The 23,190-nt window shown below is 49.3% G+C and overlaps 1 protein-coding gene across 7 annotated transcripts in view; it reads left to right on the top strand.

The window, feature by feature from the left end:
* Nucleotides 1-12,927: 12,927 nt before the first annotated feature.
* The window catches only part of mtss1lb (MTSS I-BAR domain containing 2b), a 59,824-nt gene continuing 49,561 nt past the window's right edge, over nucleotides 12,928-23,190 (top strand). For all 7 annotated transcript variants that reach the window (XM_042062663.1, XM_042062660.1, XM_042062662.1 and 4 more), the window contains exons 1-3: nucleotides 12,928-13,507; nucleotides 22,374-22,435; nucleotides 22,741-22,814. In XM_042062663.1, the coding sequence (XP_041918597.1) occupies nucleotides 13,433-13,507; nucleotides 22,374-22,435; nucleotides 22,741-22,814 (211 nt within the window). In that variant the 5' untranslated portion in view covers nucleotides 12,928-13,432. The remainder of the gene's footprint in view (nucleotides 13,508-22,373; nucleotides 22,436-22,740; nucleotides 22,815-23,190) is intronic.

Here is a 23,190-nt window from a genome sequence, read left to right as displayed (position 1 = left end):
GAGAGAGAGGGAGAGAGAGAGAGGCACACACACACAAGCCAAGTGAAAGAGTAACAGAGAAATGTAAGAGAAAGGATAGGAGAAAGAATAGGAGTGAGAGGAACGAGATGCAGACTGGCCAGAAACCTTTACATGATGATAAGAAGTGAAGGAAAAAAAGAAGGAAAGAAAGAAAGACCAACAGGAAAGGCAAGTGATGCAACGCACAGTCACGACACAGGGGGGTGAACTCATAGGCCCATCTGTGCATGCTGCAGATAGAAGACAGTGTTACGGAGGCGGCTTGGCAGAGTGTCTCCGCTCCCTTACACACAGACTCAGTGGGACGGAGATGAGAGGGGATGGGAGCAGAGCAGAGGATAGCGGTGCTGGAGGATTATGGCGGACAGGGAGAATTCAGTCAGTGCTGGGGAGGGAGCATCTTATTCAGAGAGCGAGGGAAAGATGGTGAAGAGGTGGAGGTGTAGAGGACGGTGCAAACGAAGGGTCTTGCTTTCTCCCACCTCCCAGGGGAGCGGCGTCACCAAGGTGACATTTCCTCTCGTTTTGTCGCAGGTGTTGTGCCTGTCTGACACCCCCCGCGTGGAGCAAAGCTGTTCCTCCCCTCGCCCAGCTCCTCATGAAAGCCAGCCAACCTCTGCTGCCACTCAGAGATGAGACATCACAACAACTCTTCAACACAGCCAATGGAGAATTTGTATCATGCTTGAAAATGATTTGTGAAATTATTTTAACATAACGTTATGTATTTGCTTTTATCTCTAAGGGTGTAGTTTGTCCAGAGCGAGCTATTGCCTTGTTTAGTTATTAGTTATATCTAATGTCTGGACCACCCCGATTGTATAATATGGAAAGTGGTTGTTCTGAGATATAAACAATAACTAAACAAAAACCAATTTAAAAAGACATTGTCATATGTGCTCTTATCACACAACAAGTTCTAGTTTGTGCAGTTCAGAGGAAGTGCTCAATCATTGAGGGCGTCATGCTGCTGACCTCTGGCCGGACAAGAGGATGCTGCGCTCCATGACACTTGCCCCGGCTCCCTCGTCTGGTCCCCGTCATGAGGGAGCACTGAGGACTGGAATGTCTGCCTGGGGTCAAAGGTGAGCGAGACTGAGAGAGTGAAAGGTGACCTTGGCTCACTTCGGTTTCAGGAGCAGGGTCAAGGCTGTATTGACCGCTTGAAGTTAATGGCATCTGCTTTTGGCATTACTCAGTGTTTTACTTATGGTTCTGTCCCAAGTGGTTGAAAAATTCAGTTAGGAGTTTGTCACTGTTGCTGTAAACTACTGAAAATAAGCATAATGTATGACTTAATTAAAATAGGTTGGATATTTAATAACAAAGGATTATGCCTCATTTCATTAAGTTTTTTGTCTGTGTTTTCCCCAGACCTATGGGTTCAGCATGGTCAGACTACATCTTCCATGTTATACTGATAACAATCTAAACCAAATTTGGAAAGATTTAGCATGGGTGTAAATCTGTACATCTTAGAAATATAGTTCATGAAGGTGCTCATGGATTGTATTGTAAAGGGATGAAGGAGGTGTTTACTGTACGTGTGTATCATTTCCCAGTGTCCTGCTGATGTCCTGCAGATGTCCAGCAGGCAGAGGTGAGAGGTCATGCTCCATTAGTTCTGGCAGCCGAGTCTGTTGAGTCTGTGCCTCCAATAATAGCTGCTGATGTCATCGTTCCCTTCCCCAGCCTTCTATCATTACTCCTCTCTGGGGCTTGCTCATCCAGAGTGGACGCAGGGCTAGACGCTGTACCGGACTGACCATGTAAACAAGCAAATGCACAGCATGCACAACACTTTCTGAGGCCTCAGAGTAGCACATCCCATAATGACAAGCTCCGTCAAATGATGCTGAAAAGCAGCTACTTGAAAATGGAGAATGTGTGCCGATTTTAAGGGTGAATAATAGAGCATCCATCAGAGGATCCTTTGAATTTGTAATAGCTTGAGCTTACAGCTGATCATCTCTTGGGACCCTCTCCCATGGATGCTAAAGAAACCACCGATGGACTTCAAACATGGGAAGTGGGCGGTTCTGCATTGTGACAAAGAGAGAGAGAGGGAGAGGAAGGTGGGGTGAAGAAAAGAAAGAGAGAGAGAGGGAGAGGAAGGTGGGGTGAAGAAAAGAAAGAGAGAGAGAGGGAGAGGAAGGTGGGGTGAAGAAGAGAAAGAGAGAGAGAGGGAGAGGAAGGTGGGGTGAAGAAGAGAAAGAGAGGGAGAGGGAGAGGAGGACTAGAGAGTGGGTTGTGTGACTCATCATGACCCAGTTAGGAGAGGAAGATGGGTAAGCAGGCTAATGCTGAAATATGGTAATGCACCCTGTTTTCCTTTCATGCAAATATGCGACAGTGGGACCAGAACTGCACTTTATAGAAGGCATAGTCACCAACACTTGGCTTCTAGCATAAATGTAGCATAACACAAGGCTACTGACGCATGTCCACATGTGACGCATACCCGATACTGTTCCAGTGGGAGAGGTATGATGATGGCAACTCACAGTAGTCATATTCCACTGATAATCTTTAATACACATCATCATAGTTGCAGTGATATGAATAGGCCGCTGTAATACTCTTCCGCTGGCTGATTGGTCAGGCATGACCTTTGATATGTTGTCCCCTCTAAAAGATGTTACTGGAGCCATGTTTTACCGTGTGAGGGCCCCATGCTGCAGCGAGTGCCCTCTGATGGGACCTGGAGCCATGTGGCACAGCTTGAAAGCTCCTGAAGCTGGAGTCTGCGGCGTAATCAGAGCAGCTTCCCTCATGGAGAAGGAATTCAAATGTAAACAGAGAGACACGTGAGCAGAGAGGAGGGGAGAATAATAATAATAAAAAAAAGAGATCTGTCAAAGCGCCCAGTGGTCCAATTCAAATGTATTTAGTGGCTTGTGGCTGACATTGAGTGGAAGCCTGGTACACAGAATAACAAAACGATTAGAGGAGGTGGAGAGAGAGATGAAGCGTTGGGAGAGTCTAATGAGCCCTTATCATAATACTCACCCATCCAGCTAACCAGGGGCCAGGGAGCTCCGAGACTCGCCTGTGTCATATGTCCTAGACAGAGGAAACGACCTCTAAAATGAGACTGTGGTTTTCATTGGCAAGCCAGGATGGAATCATTTCCCAGAAATATTTGACATATTATTATTTTTTATCCACTTCATTTAAATCGTGGATTCAATGCTGCAGTAGGGGCAGGGGTGTTGCACAAGACTTTCCCTTCAGGAATCAGTTTGATTTGATGTGTTTGAGGGGAGAGAGAGTAATATGAGATTGGCCAGAGAGACAGGGGAGGAGAGAATGCAAGAGGAACTTACGGTATACTGTTTGGGAAGGGCAGTGTGCTGCTGATGGTTACAAGCAATGCTTTCCTGGAGAGCATGGATTTATTGATTGATTTAGAGAAAGATGTAATCTGTCTACAGACAGTAGCCATTCCTGCAGTGGCTTCCTGCTCATTCGCCCAAGGTCAGTGGCTAAAGTGTCACTGGGGCATCGTAATGACTGCACAGTGTACACACACACACACACACACACACACACACACACACACATGCACATCACAGGTATACACAAACGGTTATGCAAAAATACATGACATTATGTGTGAAGAGATGCACATGCACACAAATTCTTTTCTCTCTCTCTCTCACACACACACACACACACACACACACACACACACACACACACACACACATACAGACACACACAAAGGGGAAAGCACATGTGACTGACATTATGTTATTTTTTCTTTCTTGTCTGACAAGCAATACATCTGAAATGGCTTCCAACCCCATAGAAGGGTCAGAGGAACATTCTGCAGGAAAGGCGCCAGGCTGCCTACTCCTAACATCTTTACGCTAATCAAGCACTCTTGCACTCACATTATGCCAAACTAGCGTTGGTGTCTACGGGGCTGCTAGAACATTCCAACAAGCTCAGTCATTAAGAGTTCAGTCCTCTTTCATTAATCAGGGTCCACAATGTTTACTCCGTACCAGCCATACATGTTTTAACCTCTGAAGCAGTCTCCCATCCTTCTCTGAAGGCATGCGCCATTTAGCTGATATGGCGCAATTTCCATGCATCACCACACTCAACAGGAAGAGAGTTCTCGGGGAGGCCAATGAGAAGAGCCTTCAGTGGTGATAACATATCAGGCTGTATACTGTAGCTGAACCAGGTTGCTTTATTTGCCTGGAAATGGCTGTGCTTTTAGGAAGGTTACGCGTATAACCTCTACAGAACAACTGAAGTGTAAACATGAATCTATGCAACACACGCATGTGCACATCCTCATTTCTCTCTCGGTTTCTTAAACAGAACTACATACACACACACACGCACACACACACACACACACACCACACACACACACACACACACACACACAAACATTATCGCTATTTTGGCCTGTGAAGTCTCAATCTATGTGTCAGTGATTCAGATTTTTGTTGTTTTGTTTAAAGTTAAGCTAATGATAAATGAGGACTCTTTGAGGAGAGATGTAAAATGAGCTTACAGTATGTGATTTTCCGCTGAGGTCACCCCTCCTTCATCACAAGGCCAGCACACTATTTCTCCATATGTCTCCAGGGTCAGGAGGCCAGTTTCTTTGGAAACTTTACAGAAACATATTGGTTGTGTAAGGCCCCAAAGCACTTCCTCTCCTCGTCACAAGAGAGAAGATGAGGTCTGGTACTTCTGTGGATTCTGTGGAGTCCCCACCATGGGCACGGCCTCTCCTCCTCTCCACCCATCCTCCTTTCATTTCCCACTTTCTACACTTCTGCCTGACACATCTCTTTCACTCTCCTGAGTCGCGTTTGCATTTCTCACTTCGTTCTTCCCCACTCCTGTTCCCCATTGTCTTTCGTCTCTGTTCCTCTCCTCTGCTCTCTATTCCTGTGTTAACTTTCACTGCCCCTCCGTTCATGCTTTCTCAATCTGATGGCTTGACATCTTTGCAGTGCTATAATCTAAATGGCTTGCTGCAGAATGTAGACCACATGCTAACACTGTAGCCATTTGCTACTTATGATCACAGGAGGCGTGTGGGGCTCACACAATGGCCATGAACTTGGCTTTGTGATAGGAGTTTCCATGATATCTGACCTGATATACTTTTCAGGCCTGGTGTGCAAATGTCGGTTTAAATTGTGCTGTGTTACACTTGTAATTTCAAACACGAAATGGTACTTTCTAGTTAGCCTGGGTGTTCCCATGCTGCCTTGCGCGCGATTTGATTCACGCTGCTAAGGCAGCCTGGAGACCATGGAGCAAATTTTCGCCTGAGATAGGGAACCAATCACAGAACAGGTGGGAAAGCAAGACGATGATGAGCTATGCACAGACGCATTTGATAGACATCCGTGGCACCCAATAAACGGATCTGGGCATTTTTTTCAAATACGAGAAAATGAACGTTTGGTTCCCAGACCACGTCTCATTGAGAAGTGGTGGCGCTAGCCAGGCTACTTTCTAGTTGTAGCCTACGTGATTTTTCCTTGTTTCATTCATAACAAAACCAAAATGATTGGCCTGTGTGAACTGCCTACAGAGTGAACCCTATGTGAGTGGCAGGCACAATACTATGAGACAGGAGAGGCGCAGAAGCCCAGCGAGGAGAGACACAGAGGGAGGACACGGGGCTCGCCATTGTTCTGCTGCCCAGCGGGTATGACTGGCAGTTTGATGCTGATGCCAGCGCTTCCGGTGCTCTGCTGAGTAATGTGTGTGCTGGCAGGGGGTTCTCCTGGGCAAGGCCTGCAGAAGGGCGGAGAGAGACTGAGAGGCACGCAAGCACCGCCAGCCCACGCAAAATAGGAAGGGCTTGTGCCCTTTACTGGCCCCAGAGAGAGGGCAGTGGCCGGGGTCCCTGACCCCACGCTGAGGCTGTGAGGGCAGGTTATGACATGAACCCAGCCCCTCAGTCATCCATCTGGAGCCTTTGCATCCTCAGAGTTCAGTCTAATTCAACACCTAATTTGGCTATAAGTCACAATGGGGAGGGGGGGGGGGGGTCTCATTTGAATTCCATTACCTTGCATTAATGGAGCGTTCCATTAATGGCCTATTTTTAGATGTAGATTGCACAATTCCCATTACAGTTGGTTTGCCACCGTGCTGATTAAATTCCACCAGCCCACCACTTCACTCACCCAAAGCCAATAACAAAATAACCAGGAAATTGTGGGAATTCTTTCATCAGTCTGTTACCCCTCAAAACGAACGCATCAGCGCTCTCCTCATCTGGAATCTGAGAAAACAGAAAATATCCTTGCTAATTATTGCTTACATAGACAGTACAAGCATGTGTATTTTTGTCCCTACTGTGAGTATATTATAATGTCTGTGGAATTGGGAAATTAGGAGTTGTAGATTTGTACATTATAATCTATTTTTTGTACTAATCACATAAGCACATATGCATTATCTGTGTGCACATTAATAAAAAACATTTTTTTCAATCAACTCCAATCCGTTATAATGCTATCAAAAGAGGTGGGAAAAGAGTTCAGCAATTATCAATGAGCTATATTGTCAGACACCAAACAGGACGAGGACCACAAAAGCGTCACGTTCAAAAGTTTATTTAAGGGTTGGGGGTTTCAGGGGTTCCGGGGGGGGTACAGGAGTTCCAAGAGTCTGCGTGTGTGTGTTCCCCCAGTAGCCGAACAGCGATGGCAGGAGCTGGATGATCCGGGAAGTCCTGGGGGAAACACACACACAACAGCAATTGAAACGAAGCAGCAGTACAGTCAAGGACTAGGCAGTATTCGTAGAAGAGGGACGGAAGGCAGGTCAAGATTACCGGGGCTGGAGAACACAGAAGTAGTCGAGCGGGTCCGGGATCACAGGCAAAGAGTCAGAGGCGTTTTCAAAAACAGGCAGGTAACTGGTGCTGGTTGCAGACGATCTGACAAGTGTGGACTGAAAAGCAAGGCTTTATATAGAGGGCATGATGAGTGGTGAATGCAGTGCAGCTGGTAGGTAACGAGGGTGAGGCAGAGCAGAGCAGGAACAGGTGGAGGTCATCAGACTTCAATCAGCACGTGTTACCAGGCAGAGAGAGAGCTCATGACAGAACCCCCCCCCTAAGGGACGGCCCCAGAAGTCCCCAAGAGTGACACCACGTCGGGAGGGCGGAGGGGAGCCGGTGGAGGGCTAGAATTCCTCCGAGCGGTCCGAGTGAACATCCTCATCCTCGGAGGGAGCTGGAGGGTCGTGGACAGAAGACGGGACAGGTACCGAGACAGGGTCAGGATCAGGCACATGACAGGAAGCCGGGCGGGCAGGACGGTTAGGGACCCCTCTGGGGCGGCCCCTACGGATTGCAGGTTGATCAGGATGCAGACGGTGGAAGTCGGCGATGAGTGTCCGGTCCACAATCCGACTGGCTGGCACCCAGGTTCTCTCCTCAGGTCCATAGCCCTCCCAGTCGACGAGATACTGGAGGCCCCTACCTCGCCGTCTGGACCGAAGCAGGCGTCGAACGGTGTACACCAGCCCACCGTCAACGAGGCGAGGAGGAGGAGGAGGAAGCGGCACGGGGACCAGCGGGCTTTCATGCGTCGGCTTGACTTTCGAAACATGGAAAGTAGGGTGCACCCTCATGGAGGTTGGCAACTGGAGCCGGACTGCGGTTGGGCTGATGACCCTCTGGATAGGGAACGGGCCGAGGAATCGAGGTGCCAGTTTACGCGATTCCACCCGCAGTGGGAGATCCTTGGCTGACAGCCACACCTTCTGGCCAACACGGTAGGCGGGTGCCGGCGATCTTCGGCGGTTAGCCCCAGTGGCATAGCTGACAGCTGACTTGAGTAGCGTGGCACGAGCTTGTGACCAGGTACGACGGCAACGGCGGGCATAGGCGAGGGCAGACGGGCAGGACACATCTCCTTCCTGGCTGGGGAACAGGGGGGGCTGGTAGCCATACACACACTGGAAAGGTGACATACCAGTGGCAGAGCAGGTGAGGGAGTTGTGAGCATACTCTATCCACATCAGTTGTTGTGCCCAAGCCTGGGGTTTGCGAGAAACCATGCACCGCAGCGCCTTCTCCAGCTCCTGGTTTGCCCGCTCGGATTGACCATTGGACTGGGGGTGGAACCCAGAGGTGAGACTCACTGTGGCCCCTAGAAGACGGCAGAACTCCTTCCAGAATGTAGAGGTAAATTGCGGGCCTCGGTCAGAGACAACATCCCTGGGCAGCCCGTGTAGACGGAAGACATGATCAAGAACAGCCTGGGCAGTCTCTCTGGCAGATGGCAGTTTAGGGAGGGGAATGAAGTGTGCCATCTTGCTGAACCGGTCAACCACAGTGAGAATGACAGTCATCCCACCTGATGGTGGGAGGCCAGTTACAAAGTCCAAGGAGACGTGGGACCAGGGTCGTGTGGGCACAGGCAAGGGCTGGAGTAAACCAGCGGGGGGCCGAGTGGAGGACTTGTTCTGATTGCAGGTGGGGCAGGCACGGACGAATTCTCGGACATCCCTTCTCAAAGACGACCACCAAAAGCGCTGGGCAAGGAGATGGCAGGTGCGGGCGGAGCCCGGGTGGCAGGCAAGGCGGGAGTTGTGTCCCCACTGTATGACCCGGGACCTCAAATTATCTGGGACGAAGAGACGACCGTCTGGGCATGCACTGGGACTGGGATGGTCACGGAGGGCCTCTTGAATTTCCTCCTCGATATCCCAGGTCAGGGCAGCTACGACGCAGGGATCGGGCAGAATTGATGCAGGTTCCTGGGAAGGGGCGTCATCCTTATGAAACTGACGGGAGAGAGCGTCCGGCTTGGTGTTCCGAGAACCTGGGCGGTATGACAGGGTGAAGTTGAATCTGGTGAAAAACAAGGCCCAGCGGGACTGTCTGGGGTTAAGACGTTTGGCATTGCGGATGTATTCGAGGTTTTTGTGATCGGTCCAGACCAGGAACGGAACTGTGGACCCCTCCAGCCAGTGACGCCACTCCTCCAGGGCAAGCTTGACAGCCAACAGCTCACGGTTTCCAACATCATAATTGCGCTCTGCAGGTGAAAGCCGGCGAGAGAAAAATGCACAGGGGTGCAACTTGTTGTCCTCCTCTGCCCGTTGAGAGAGTATGGCCCCGACTCCCACGTCTGAGGCATCCACCTCGACAACGAACTGCCGGTCTGAATCCGGCATCTGGAGGATGGGGGCAGTGGTGAACCGGGCCTTGAGGGTATGAAAGGCTGTGTTGGCCTCTGGGGTCCAGAAAAAGGGGTGTTTGATGCTGGTCAGAGCTGTGAGGGGAGCGGCGACGGAGCTGTAGTTCCGGATGAATTTCCGGTAGAAATTGGCAAAACCGAGGAATTGCTGCAGCTTCTTCCTATTCCCCGGAACTGGCCAGGAGGTAACTGCCGAGACCTTTGCGGGGTCCATCTGGATATTGCCTTCAGCGACGATGTATCCCAGGAATGACACAGTCTGAGCATGGAACTCGCATTTCTCCGCCTTGACATAGAGAGAGTTCTCCAGGAGCCGTCGAAGAACCAGCTGGACATGACGGGTGTGTTCGGACAGAGTTCTGGAGAAAATTAAGATGTCGTCCAGGTACACGAAGACGAATTTATTCAGCATGTCCCGCAGCACATCATTCACCAGCGCCTGGAATACCGCTGGGGCGTTGGTGAGGCCAAATGGCATTACCAGGTACTCATAATGGCCGGTGTGGGTGTTGAATGCTGTCTTCCACTCGTCACCCTCCCTTACTCGCACTAGGTGGTAAGCATTTCTAAGGTCCAGTTTGGTGAAAATAGTGGATCCCTGGAGCAATTCAAAAGCAGAGGTGAGTAAAGGCAGAGGGTACCGGTTCTTCACTGTGACATCATTCAGACCTCGATAATCAATGCAGGGGCGAAGAGAACCATCTTTCTTTCCCACAAAGAAGAACCCGGCACCAGCAGGAGAGGAAGACGGGCGGATGAGTCCAGCTGCCAGGGAGTCCCTGATGTAATCCTCCATAGTTTTTCTTTCAGGAGGGGATAGTGAGTAGAGGTGACCTTTGGGTGGAGCAGTCCCAGGGAGGAGATCAATGGCACAGTCGTACGGACGGTGTGGGGGCAGAGATGTGGCTTTGGTCTTGTTGAACACCTCTCGGAGGCCATGGTAACATTCAGGGACATTAGAAATGTCGGGGGCAGTGCTGGGGGGTACTGAGCCGGGGGGCAGCGAGGCAGCACGCAAACAGGTCAGGTGGCAGGCATTTCCCCACTCTTTCACAGTTCCGGAGGCCCAATCGAGGTGAGGATTGTGGAGACGGAGCCAAGGGTAGCCCAGGATTAGGGGTTGGCCTGGAGAGCTGAGCAGGTGGAAGCGGATGGTCTCTCGGTGGTTTCCTGACACCATCATTGAGATGGGGGCTGTGATGCTGGTAACTGTGCCAATTGCGTGACCGTCCAGGGCCCGGGCTGGAACAGGAGTGGACAAGCGATGGCTTTCCAAGCCCAGCTGACGAGCAAGTCCTGTGTCAATAATGTTTGCTTCTGCGCCAGAGTCCACCAGGGCTGCCAGGGTGTGGGTGGAATCAGACAGGTGAAGACAGACTTGGATGAGGGGTTTACGGCTGATGGAGGGCTGAATGTTCATTGAGCTCATCCGGATTCCTCCTACATCTGGTGAGCTCCGGCTTTTGCTGGACAGGTGGCGACTCGATGACCATCACCACCACAGTACAGGCACAAGTTGGAGGTGATGCGTCGCTGGCGCTCTGCAGGGGTTAGGGAGGTGCGGCCGATCTCCATCGGTTCAGACTGGTCCGGCTGGCTAGATGGTGTGGCAGGTGCGGACAGAAGGGCAGTTGGGACACTCCGTGTGCTGGTGGATGGACTCTGGCGCCCTCTCTCATGACGGCGGGCCTGGATCCTGCGGTCGATGCGGACAGCCAGAGCAATGGCTTCATCAAGAGTGGGGGGTTGATCATGGGAAACCAGCTCGTCCTTTATGTAGTCCGCCAGGCTGTGGAGGAAAGCATCCACCAATGCTTCCATGTTCCAGGAGCTCCGACTTGCCACGGTTCGAAAGTCGATGGAGTAATCCGCAACAGTCCTTCTGCCTTGGCGAATACTCATCAGGATCCGAGATGCCTCGGCTATTGTGGATTCCAAATCGAATACCTTGAGCATCTCCTCTGCGAATAGGTTGAAGGTTGCACATGCTGGGGTCTGGCGCTCGAACTCCGCCGTTCCCCAGAGTCGAGCTCGGCCCGTCAGGTGAGTGATCACGTAACCGACCCTCGCCCCTTCAGTGGCAAAAGTCCTGGGTTGCAGGGTAAACTGGACACGGCAGCTCGTCAGGAACGCCCGTACCTGGGTTGGGTCGCCGCTGAACCGCTCTGGATTGCCGATCCTGGGTTCTGGGGCTCCGGCAGCCACGGTAGCAGTGGACTGGGCAGGAGACTCGGGTGCTGGGCCGGTGAGCAGGCTGGCTGGGGCTGGGCCGGTGGGAGCAGGCAGAGGAGAAAGGTTGGTGAGAAGTTGAATGATCATTGCAAGTTGTTGCTGTTGCTGCTGGAACTGCTGACGCTGGCTCAAGCCGGCTTGAAGTAGGGAGGCAATGTCAGCAGTGTTGCGGTTTACCTCTCTCTCTGTCTCTTCCAGGCGTTGCATGGCGGTGGGTGGTTCTGGTTCGTCGGTTTCCATGCTGGTTCGACCGTGCGCTGGGTCCATGTTTGGTCAGATCGTACTGTCAGACACCAAACAGGACGAGGACCACAAAAGCGTCACGTTCAAAAGTTTATTTAAGGGTTGGGGGTTTCAGGGGTTCCGGGGGGGGTACAGGAGTTCCAAGAGTCTGCGTGTGTGTGTTCCCCCAGTAGCCGAACAGCGATGGCAGGAGCTGGATGATCCGGGAAGTCCTGGGGGAAACACACACACAACAGCAATTGAAACGAAGCAGCAGTACAGTCAAGGACTAGGCAGTATTCGTAGAAGAGGGACGGAAGGCAGGTCAAGATTACCGGGGCTGGAGAACACAGAAGTAGTCGAGCGGGTCCGGGATCACAGGCAAAGAGTCAGAGGCGTTTTCAAAAACAGGCAGGTAACTGGTGCTGGTTGCAGACGATCTGACAAGTGTGGACTGAAAAGCAAGGCTTTATATAGAGGGCATGATGAGTGGTGAATGCAGTGCAGCTGGTAGGTAACGAGGGTGAGGCAGAGCAGAGCAGGAACAGGTGGAGGTCATCAGACTTCAATCAGCACGTGTTACCAGGCAGAGAGAGAGCTCATGACATATATTTATAACATATAGCTTGCCAGGTTTCCCTCTGTAACATGACTGCAAGTACTTGACCTACTCGCTCATTATTCAGCTATTGATGGAGAAATCATCCAGTTATGCAACAGCTGTTTGCATTAGCCCATCTAAGGTATTTCCTCTTCATTAAACCACAGATCTAATTAGTGGCTTTTGTCCAGTCAACTATTATCCACTCAACCAGGTTAGGCCAATAATACGGTTGGCCTTACACTACTGTATATCTTGTAGAATGGAGAGACAATGATTAGGAAATCCCTTTCAGTATAAGTGTCAGATTGGAATGATTTAGACTAATTGTGTTTAAAAAGTGCATTAACAATGACAGTGATTTTCATAATTCAACATTGGTCTGTAAAGGATGGATTATAAACAAAACATGTATGAATTATTATCAATTAATGCTTTATCATTAAAAAATATATTATTAATTTGCTTGCCTGAGATATCTGTGTGTGTGTGTGTGTATGTGTGTGTGTGTGTGAGAGAGAGAGAGAGAGAGAGAGAGAGAGAGAGAGAGACGGCATATCCCTCCCCTCCCTCCTGCTTCCATGTGACAAGAAAGCTGTCCGGCCCCCTTCGATTCCCATGTATCGAATTACTGCCTGCTCACTCCGCACCCCTAAGCCCAGTGCATCTGCTCTAGTCACGGGCAGCTTCACACTCGCCGGCTACTCTCTCTGACGGCTCCGCATTTCGATACATCGCTCTAGCATTATTCTTGCCTCTTCACCAGCCCAACTCAATTTCGCGACGCTGTCTAAACATGAGCATGCCCATTGCAGTGCCATCTGCGTTTTTTGCCTCCTGTCGCGGGGAGTAGACCCGGAGCTGGGGAGAGGGAGAAAAACCTCTCTCTTCTCTCACCATCACTTGCCCAATCTCATACGGGCAGTGGTTGCGAACCGACAGTGAAGGACAGAGTTAATTAAAGCGTATTTATTTAACCTTTCTCTTTGAAACAAATACGTGCATCCTGCCTCACACTCCGGGGATTGGTTGGGTCCAGAGGAAAGGAAGGGAAACGTTAAGTTTTTTGTTATTGCTGTCGTGGAAATTATTCGGAAGGGCTCCGTTTTCTCCTCGAAATTGCTCTAGCTAATAAATTCACGAACCCTGGATTATGGATGTGGAGTCGGTGGAGAAGGAGTGCGGGGCGCTTGGTGGGCTTTTCCAAGCAATTGTCAATGACATGAAGGTATGTAACGATCAGTTGGTGACAGCAACTGTATCAATCGTTAAACACCAGAAATGATTTATGGCAAACTTGCATCCTAACCCTAAGATTGCACGGGCTATCATTCATGCATGATTAGCCCACTGGCACTGTCCATGTGTTCTGTCGTCATATCTATGAATCGGTTGTTCATATCAAAGACAACATAGACTTATGTTTAAAGCAATCATGCTAGATAATGATGTGTCATTAACCATTTGTTTTTCCATTGGCGAGCCGCGTGGACAGCATGTTGTTGCAGGTGAAACATAAGGCACACTAACATGCTACACTGGCACATTACCTTTCATATGTCCTTGCAATGATCTGTTTTTTACAGACATTGTTTATAGTCGTGAGATAAGAATGTTTTTGTAGGTACACAATAGGTAACAGACGTGTCGCTCAATTGGTGCTGATGTAGCAGATGAAGCCTCGCTCCCGCTATTTCGATAGCCTATTTGGTCTGTCTGGCAACGGTATTTGCAGTTATGTTTCGGCGTGTGAGTACGATAGTGGCTTTTGCCACTTTTAGTCCTTTGGAGGAAAAAATCGATTTTCTGTCATGCGTAATTTGAAAGAGCCAGCGAGTGGACGCATGAGAACCGGAACAGCCGTGTTTGCACTCAGTAGTGTATGTCTGTCTGTCTGTCATGTGAGTGGGTTTATGGACTGGTGGACCTATAACAATTTGGGGTGGTGGTCGGGAAGAGGTGCCAGCAGATCTGGGTGAAAATGGAAAGAGATGGTGCTAGACCGCATTTATTACTCATCGCATCTAGTTCTGAGCAGCCAACACAACGTGCCATTTTTGGAAAGACAGCAAATGTGTCAAATGTGCATCTCTGCAGCTGTTCTTTATCAAAGTGATATCAACACTGCTTTCTGCTAAATGAAAATTGACACTGGTAGATCACATCCATCCATATCCATCCATATCATCCAAAGGCACACATCTTTATGCATCTCTCATATGCTGTGAGCAGGCAAATCCTTTCTGTAAGTGTCTTACAGGCTCACAAAACATCCTGGACTAATAAATGATTTAATAGCAGTTTCCCCAGGCCTTCTTACCATGAAATTACTAATTCCAGTTACAGCGCTGAGGGTTTCTCAATGTGGGTCAAATAACAGTCACCCAAACCATTTGTTTGGCTTGGTCATTGTCATTCTAACATCAGTGGCTTTGGTTGTTGGGCAGCTCCTGCCAGATCCATTTACAGTTATCATAAGAAATGTGGATAAAAAATATCCCCCCATCACAGATGTGTCCTCTCGAAGTGATAGGACTCTCCAGTTCTGCTACATGGACTGTTGGACTGAACTGAGCACAGAGGGCTATTGTGGCTGGAGGCATTCTGTGTGTATAGGAGCTGATTGGGGGGTCGGGGGTGGTCCTGTGATTGGTGATGTATTGTTATGTCCTTCTGTTTCAGAGGTTTTTATTGATGATACCTCTTCTTGACATGCATGTGCTCTGTATATATGTCATATGTCTTCAAGGCACATACGTATGTGTGTCTGTCACTGCAGAGGATGGGGGTGGTTGCCTTCAAGCCCCTTAAGCTGTGGCATGTTCAGATCTCCACACAAAGTCAAACCTTGTCAAGGCCTTCTACTTCCATTTGTCTCCCCCCATGTCACATTATCATAATGGTGGATGCCTGGAATGGTGCGCTCTCTCCTCCTCTCTCCACCTCTGTCTCGGAGCGTCTCTTTGTTCCTGAGGGCTGGCACCCTGTGGGCAGAAACGGTCACTTCTCATTCTCATCTCATAATCACCCAGCCCGGGCTGGAAGTTGTCTTTGTTAGGCTTCTTGCTGAAAGCCCCCACCACCAGGTTACAATAAGTGCAATCTCTCAGCCAGCGCCTCGCCTTGTGCACTGCTGTGGATGAAGTGAGCCGCACCACTGTTTGCCTTATCTTATTTGGAAAGGGGACAAACGCAGACCGTGACTGAGCATCCAGCCCGAGAAGAATGCTTTGCACATGTATGTGGAGGCTTAGTGAAGTGAGCTAGTGTGCTGCGTCCCCCCACCCCCACTCCCCTCACATTTTTCCTCCCAATTACAAAAAATACACTACTGCAGTGTGGACACAGAGAGTGTGTATTTGTATTAGGGAGAGAGGAAAGCATTGTATGCATGCTTGTCATTCTATGCTATATACAGCAGAGTCAGTTTAGTGCCTTTTAGAGAGAGAGAGAGAGAGAAAGAGAGAGAGAAAGAGACTGTTTTTGTTGATCGTGTTGATCCGTTCGTCCATATCCCCTGCGGTAATGTCTTGGGAGCACCATACTCTCACACAATTATGAGTGTAGAGTGAGGTCATAAAGGATTGCCACTGGTTGTGAAGGCGTGGGGTCAAGCTGAGGCTCACCTGTCCTTTCCTACCCTTGGCTCTCACTGCACCTGAGGTCAGTCACTGCAGTAGAAACCCAGAGGAGCCAGGGGCTGCGCGAAAGCTGGCATTAGGAGTGAAGACAAGGCTAATCCATGCTGCTGTGGTCTGCTTGACAGCTGGGCCTGTCATATATCACTGATGTTTACATTCTCATGTTCTGCTATGTGCTGTGTGAAGGTATGCATACCGGCACAGTTCTTCTCTTCTGCCATGTGTCTCTCTCTCTATACTGGATCTCTTTCTCAGACGTGCTCACACACCCAACATTTCCGTATTTATTTGATGTTTTTATGCTACTCTTGCATTCTGTTGACCTCTTAGTCCTTGACCGCCTGTCATTCACACATACATTCTCCTCACAGCATACATACTTCACAGATAAGCTGTAGTTTTACCATAGCACTGACTAAAACCCACTGGGTTGCACACCATCTAACTATTTTCTCTGCTTGAAAGAGAGTACTTACATTGTAATACACTATGAACAAAGCAGAACTGGTGAAGTGTTTAACTGTGCCAAAACACAGACGGGTGCTGAGTTGATTAAAATCCCCCAAATGCACCCCATCACCCCTGGCAGCTTCTGAGCCTGCAGAGGGGGTGCTGAGAGATAGCAATGGACGGAGGCCTCGGCCAGTGGCCCCTGTACAGCGTGTGGCCCCAAAAAACCTGTGGTGGCCCCCTAATGGGGTCTTGGTGTGTGGGATGCCAGGAGTGCGTGTGAGTGACAGCACGTGTCACCTAGTTTTTTTTTTTCAGACGACCCATTTGAGCACTGGAGCAGGGGAAGGAGAAACAGGCTGCCTCGTGACTCCCCGTCTTGGTGTTCGTCCCCTCTCTCTCTCCGCTTGCGCTGGGTGGCTCGGAGGAACCGCCATGACAACGCGCGGCCCTCGCGGCATCTAAATGAGCATGTGTTTGGCGGCCCCCTTGTTAGGCTCGTTAGAGATGAATCGACTCGTTTTGGACGGAGAGGTTTTCTTGGGCCTGTGCCAGCGCCTCCTCTGGCCTCGCTTTGTTAAGTGTGTCAGACTCTTCCCGTTCACTGCCTTTGCTGACTACAGAAAACAACTGAGCGGTAATAATTGTGTGGGGAGAGGGAAAATGTGTCAAATCAATATTTTACTTTTGAGCTTTGAACAGTTTTTAAAGTGGTGTTGGTTCTTTGCTAGTAGGCTGTTTGCAGGTGTGCAGTCTCTAACTGAACTCAAAACATTGAAGGGAAACGTCCAACATAGGGTTAGATAGTAAGTGCTTTTTGGATTAATTTCAAACAAAAAGGCCATGTTTCTTTCACTCTACCCAGGCCGTACGCACATCTATCAGTACGATATCCTAGAGTGATGTGCCGGCACTATTTCATCGTGCTTATCAACTGAAGAGCTGTGAAATCTTACCCAGTAGTCTGATCCCAGAGCAACTGTGTATCCCAGTGACTCTGACTGATGGCTGTCACAATATGCATCAAGGCCAGCGTCCAATCAGCCTGAGTGCCACCATCAATACTAACTGCAGACCAGCCTCTGCCGTTCACTGGAGTGCACCACAATATAGAGGAATAACACAACGAACAGAGACAGGAGGGAGAAATGCAAAATAACAACATTGTTTGATGATAGAAGAGTTGTAGAAAAAAAACAGGTACAGACAGACTTACATTACATTTGGCTGATGCATTTTTAACCAAAGCGACTAACAACATGGTAAACAGTTTAAGCTTTTTAAAGCAATTCTCTCAACAATTCTAGGACAATTTAAAAAAGGTAGAGTACAATAAGAATAGGTACATCAGTGAGTGCTGTTTTTAAACAGTTGAGTGTCAGTTCTAGTCAGGTGGTAACTGTACTAGTTGCAAGTAGTGCTACGAGAGGAGGTGTGAGTTCTGAGGGAAGTTGAACGAGATATAAAGACAGGAAGGGAGTGACTGATAGATAGGGGGAGAGATTGAGTGAGTAAATGAGAGAGAGAGAGAGAGAGAGAGAGAGATGAAGGCCGAATGAAGGAGCAGTCATGGCTCTCATGTTAAGTGATTTCCATAATTCATGATTGCATTGCTCCAGACTCCTCCACTAAATGGCGAGGAAGATGATTTGCTTCCCTCCATCACTCATTCATTCACATAAATGAGTGGCATGAACTGGACGGCTATTTTCAGCCGCCCTCCGCACGGGCTCCCGCCCAATCATTAACTGTCTGGAAGAAAGCAACAGAGCAGCCCCAGCCAATCAGACAGCCACTGGCATCCACCCACTCCTCCGCCCCCCCCCCCCCTTCCCCCTTGACAAGCAAGATATACTTTGCCTCCATCTTTTTCATTCATCCCTTTATGCATGGAGAGGTGGAGGAGGGGTGGCTGTCAACAGCATCCACGAGAACGAGCGAGCGATGCGCTTTCTCTCGCCCTCTTATCTGCTGTTGTAGTGTCTGCAAGCTGCAATGTCAAGTGCAGGAGAACTGCCTTTATCAGAGAACGCGTCAAGGTCCCCTCAGGTTCCAGGGAGCGCATCCTGCATTGCTTCAACTTTACTCCAGACAAAAAGGGTGATGGTGACACTGGAGCAGACTGGAGCGTATTCAGCAGAATGAATTCATTTGTTTGAAATGTTTCAGCGGAGGTGTCAGTGTTGCCACCTTGAGCACGTGTGGCAGAGGCAACCATCACGATCGTGGCCCTTCATTAGTGTGGCGGAGTTGGCCACTCGCCCCTTCTCATGAATTATGCAGCATGGCGATCTCCTCCTTTCATCTGACAGGCAACTTGCCGCCCGTCTCCTAATGTAATTTGAGAGCGGTGATTTGCCAAACATGGTGTTTAAGCAACCTGATGGACAGGAGGAGACGCGGCGCTAGAGGTAGAGATAGCGTTGTCTTCCAGAGAGTAATGAAAGCGTGACACTGCAGACTGTCCCTCCCGACCAGGGAATGGGGACTTTTTTTTTTCCCCCAAAGTGTCCCCTGACTTCACTGCTGGTTTCCACAGAGGTTGAATTACAAGCTTGGCCATGTACTACTAGAGCACACGTTCTATTTCTGCTCTCTAAGTACAGTGTTGCCAGCTGGAGGACATTGGCTGAGGTGGACGGGACCTTTAGAGAGGGGCGTGTGTATATGTATGTGTGTGTGTGTGTATGTGTGTGTGGGTGTGTGGGGGTTAGCGTGTGTGTGTGTGTGTGTGTGTGTGTGTGTGTGTGTGTGTGTGTGTGTGTGTGTGAGTGGAGGACTTTTAGAGAGGGGCGTGTGTACTGTATGTGTGTGGGTATGTGGTTGGAGGTCTAATCAGTTTATAGTTAAACTTTACTGATTTTAAGCTTTTTTGTACATTGTGTAATGGTCTGGATTTCCATGTATATATAGTGTTTTTGTACCCTTGTGGAAACACTGAGATCTCTTCATAAAAAAAATGTCATGTCTATCTTCAGTGGGTGCAATAGATATGGCTACATCCTGGCCTTTGGGAGTTTATGAGGGGTCTGGGTCTTGCCCATGGATTTTGGATTCCTCTCAATGCAGAAGTCAGATGTGACAAGGGAACCCTGGGATGTTTTGATGGCAATGAGCCATTTATACCCAGACTCAAAAGCCATTTGAGTCATTTTTAAAATAAATTTAATGTGGGACATAGGTGTGTGGCGATACTTCATGTCCTGGGCTGTTTTACATGCGCCCTCTCTGATAGTCATCTGTAACAACCATCTCCACCTTTGACCCCAGTGGCTATGAAACCAGGATGCGAATCCCTCCAATTAAACTACATCCAGTTCTCTATAGAAAGTTCTTAAAAAGAGAGCCCAGCTCAATTATGGGTATGAATCAAAATGACATGAACCCACCAATTGTTTGGACTTGATACCTCTCTGTTTGAGCGAGGGAATAACCTCATTGAACAGATAGAAAAAGGCTAATGCGCTCTCGTTTTCTCTTTTGTCCCGCTGAATCCCTCCTGAAATAAGACGGAAAGAAATGGGAGATGAAGCCGTACTGTAAAGCCTTTCATTAGCACAAGTGAAAATGATTCATTCAAAGACAGAGATGGTTTTGTATTGAGTTGCAGTAGACTACGTTTAATTGGTTGGCTAGTTACAGTGGTGTGCGATGTGGATTTTGCCAGTTAAGCGCTTATGGTTCTTTGTTTAAGACCTCTTGCTGTGATACTCTGGGAGTCTGAAAGTTTCAACACAGTTGGAGGTGGCCAACTTTTTCCGCTTCACTATGTGTTCTTAATACCAGAAATGGGGTTATCTTCATCTGGATGCTTGAAACTTGCAGACTAGAGCAGATTCCATGAGAAACCAGTTAGACTGCCCTATCCTTTGTCCCCATTTGGCAGTCACTGTAAAAAGATAGCGTTGTGTGAAGCTGTGGTAACATTTGGGATAAAAGTTCAGTTCTGGATTGCATGCGTGCTGAGGATGATGACTCAGACTGTATTGGACTGTGCTCTTAGCCCTTCCACGAGGCAGAGTCCTCCCCCACATCAGCAGCCGGCTCTCTGGTGCAGGCTCCTGTACTTTCCTCTCCTGATTAGAAGGCACCTGTAATGCCTCTCTCTCTCTCTCTCTCTCGCTCTCACTCTCTCTCACTCGCTCCCTCTCTTTCTTCCTCTCTCTCGCTTGGTTAGGCTAAAAAGAAAATAGCCTGCTTCCCTTACTGGGGAGCCATCCAGCCATTCCCCTCTCCACAGTGCAGGGCTGGAGAGAGGCACTTATCTAATTGTTTGTGGGTCGGGTGAGTGTGAGTGTGGACCCAGAGAGGAGGAGAGTGAAGTGAGAAATGACTCGGTGAAATGGCGCCAGCTGACGATCATCGGGCATCATGGCGTGGATGGATGGGCAGGCCATCGCTGTTTTGGATTTGGGCAGTGAACATACTAATGTGGCATGGGTGTGTAAGGGTGTGTGTGTGTGTGTGTGTGTGTGTGTGTGTATTTGGGGGGTGTATTAAGGGTGGGAGGATAAGGGGCGTCACTGCTCCTTATCTCGACTGCACAAGCCCCCTCCTTGTGACGGACTTGAGGCGCACGCGGCGAGATTAGGCCACTTCAAACGGAGCGGGGGGTTCCATGGGGGAATATCACGCTCTGATTTCAGACGGATTTAGTAGACATCAAACAGCAGCAACGCCACACCGGATCAGAGAGAGGAGACGAGCTGAGCCCACAGCTCCTCCCCTCACCCCGGCCCCTCCACCAGTTGTCACGGCAATCCGACTGTGACATCACACCAATGTCCCTCCCTCTTTTCTGCCCCTCCTTTTTTACTTCCTGTTTCGCTTTCCCCATCCCTCTCTCTTTGTTTCCCATCCCACGTCTCTCTTCTTCTGGTCTCTTTACCTCCTCCCCTCTCTCCTTCCTCAGCCATCTCCATATGCAGAAGAGGAGAGGAGAGGAGAGGAGATGGGAGGAGAGGAGAGGGGTTTTGCATGAGCAGGCAGGGTTTTTATAGGAGGGGGTTGGTGCTAGTTTGGGCGGAGGTGGGTATTTTGGGTAGGTGGGGGTGCTGAGCTGTGCGTGGTCGGCCCACTGACTTTCTCCAGCTCCAGCTGTGCTATGGAGTGAATCTAATCTCAGGCCCGTTCACAGACTCGCCGTTTCATCTGCCACACTCACATCACAGCATGGCAACAGCCAACCAAATGTGTCATGATGAAACAGAGGTGAACATGGACCTGTCATAGTGCTGGAGAGAATGCTGCACGCTAGCAAGACCCCATGGGCTTTGGGTGTCTCTCTCTCTCTCTCTTTCACACACACACACACACACGCACACACACACACACACACACACACACACACACATATGAGTGTAGATAAGAATAGCTGCTGAGGAGTAGGGGAGGACACTGTCAGGATGGGAGATTAATTGGTTAAAACGATGTGGGAAATGTGGTTAGTCATTGGCTGCGTTGGTCTTTTTTCTCCTCTATTTTTACTAGTGTGGTGCTGGACTGTTTTTGCCACAGGCCACTGAATGGAGGCTCATTCATCCATTATGAACTTGATATCACAGAAATTCATGTGCCTGCAATGTTTCCGTGGCAACAGAGCTGAGCTTTGTTCGCTACTCATGTCCTTATCATAGGACAACACCCCCTTCCTGCCGCAGGGTAGCCTCTCTTGTCACAACGTCACATACACACACACACACGCGCGCGCACGCGCACGCGCACACACACACACACACACACACACACACACACACACACACACACACACACACATATATTATTTATTTAATTAATTAATGTATTTAGTACCCAACAGTACATGAATCACCTACTTTCTATCTGAATCAGCATTCCATCTGTGATTAGATCCTCAGTCCAAATACCTCTTTTAATTAATTATTCTCAGACCATTACTTCAGAATGAGTTTTTTGCAGTAAGCATTTTCCCAGACCTATCCATCCACACGTTGAATGTAACTGGTGCCCTTCTCTCTGTTGCAGTGCTCATACCCTGTGTGGGAGGACTTCAGTGCCAAGGCCACCAAGCTGCACTCCCAGCTCCGGTGAGTGGCTCTCCAACCAGACTCCTGTGTCTGTCTGTCTGTCTGTCTGTCTGCCTGTCGCCTGCTTTCTAATACACACACACACATTCCTGGAGCAAAGCTTGGCACACAGCCACACAGAGAAGTACTGCACATAGTGGAAACTTACCACACTGCACACAGGGAATTCACTCCCAGTGTATTAGATGCACCTATCTGGAGTACTCATCTAAATCCTCCCTTCCTTCTCAGTCCCAAACCAAATGACATGGGCTTAGCTGATTCTTATGTAATGACCGTCCATCTTTGTCTTGCTTCCTTCTCAGGACCACAGTACTGGCGGCGGTGGCCTTCCTGGACGCCTTTCAGAAGGTGGCAGACATGGCAACCAACACCAGAGGTAGGACGGTGGACGAGTGCGTGCGACTGGCTGCCAAGCGCGGGCTTTACATGCACGTCTTTGCATTTCTGCGTGTGTTTGTGTGATAACAGGGGACAAAGACTCTCAGGGATTAGTGGGCAGGGATCTCCCTCTATATATGGGCTCATCTGTGGAGGAGGGAACCCTCCATCGGGCATCTGCACAGGAGGAGATCTTCAGCTGTATACATTTGATGGTTCAGCTCTGGTGTGTTGTGGCAGTGCGCTGGCTCTGCAGTAAAAGTAGACAGGAAGGAAGTGTGTGTTTGCTTGGGTGTGCTCCTCATGGGCCTGTGGAGTGGTTCACAGTGAGCTCCGATCATATCAATTATGACCCAATTATGAATGAGGAAACA

The sequence above is a fragment of the Alosa sapidissima genome, chromosome 14 (genome assembly GCF_018492685.1).
Source record: "Alosa sapidissima isolate fAloSap1 chromosome 14, fAloSap1.pri, whole genome shotgun sequence".
Lineage (NCBI taxonomy): Eukaryota > Metazoa > Chordata > Actinopteri > Clupeiformes > Clupeidae > Alosa > Alosa sapidissima.
Note: the sequence above shows the minus strand (reverse complement) of the source record. Positions and strands in the feature narration are given on the sequence as shown.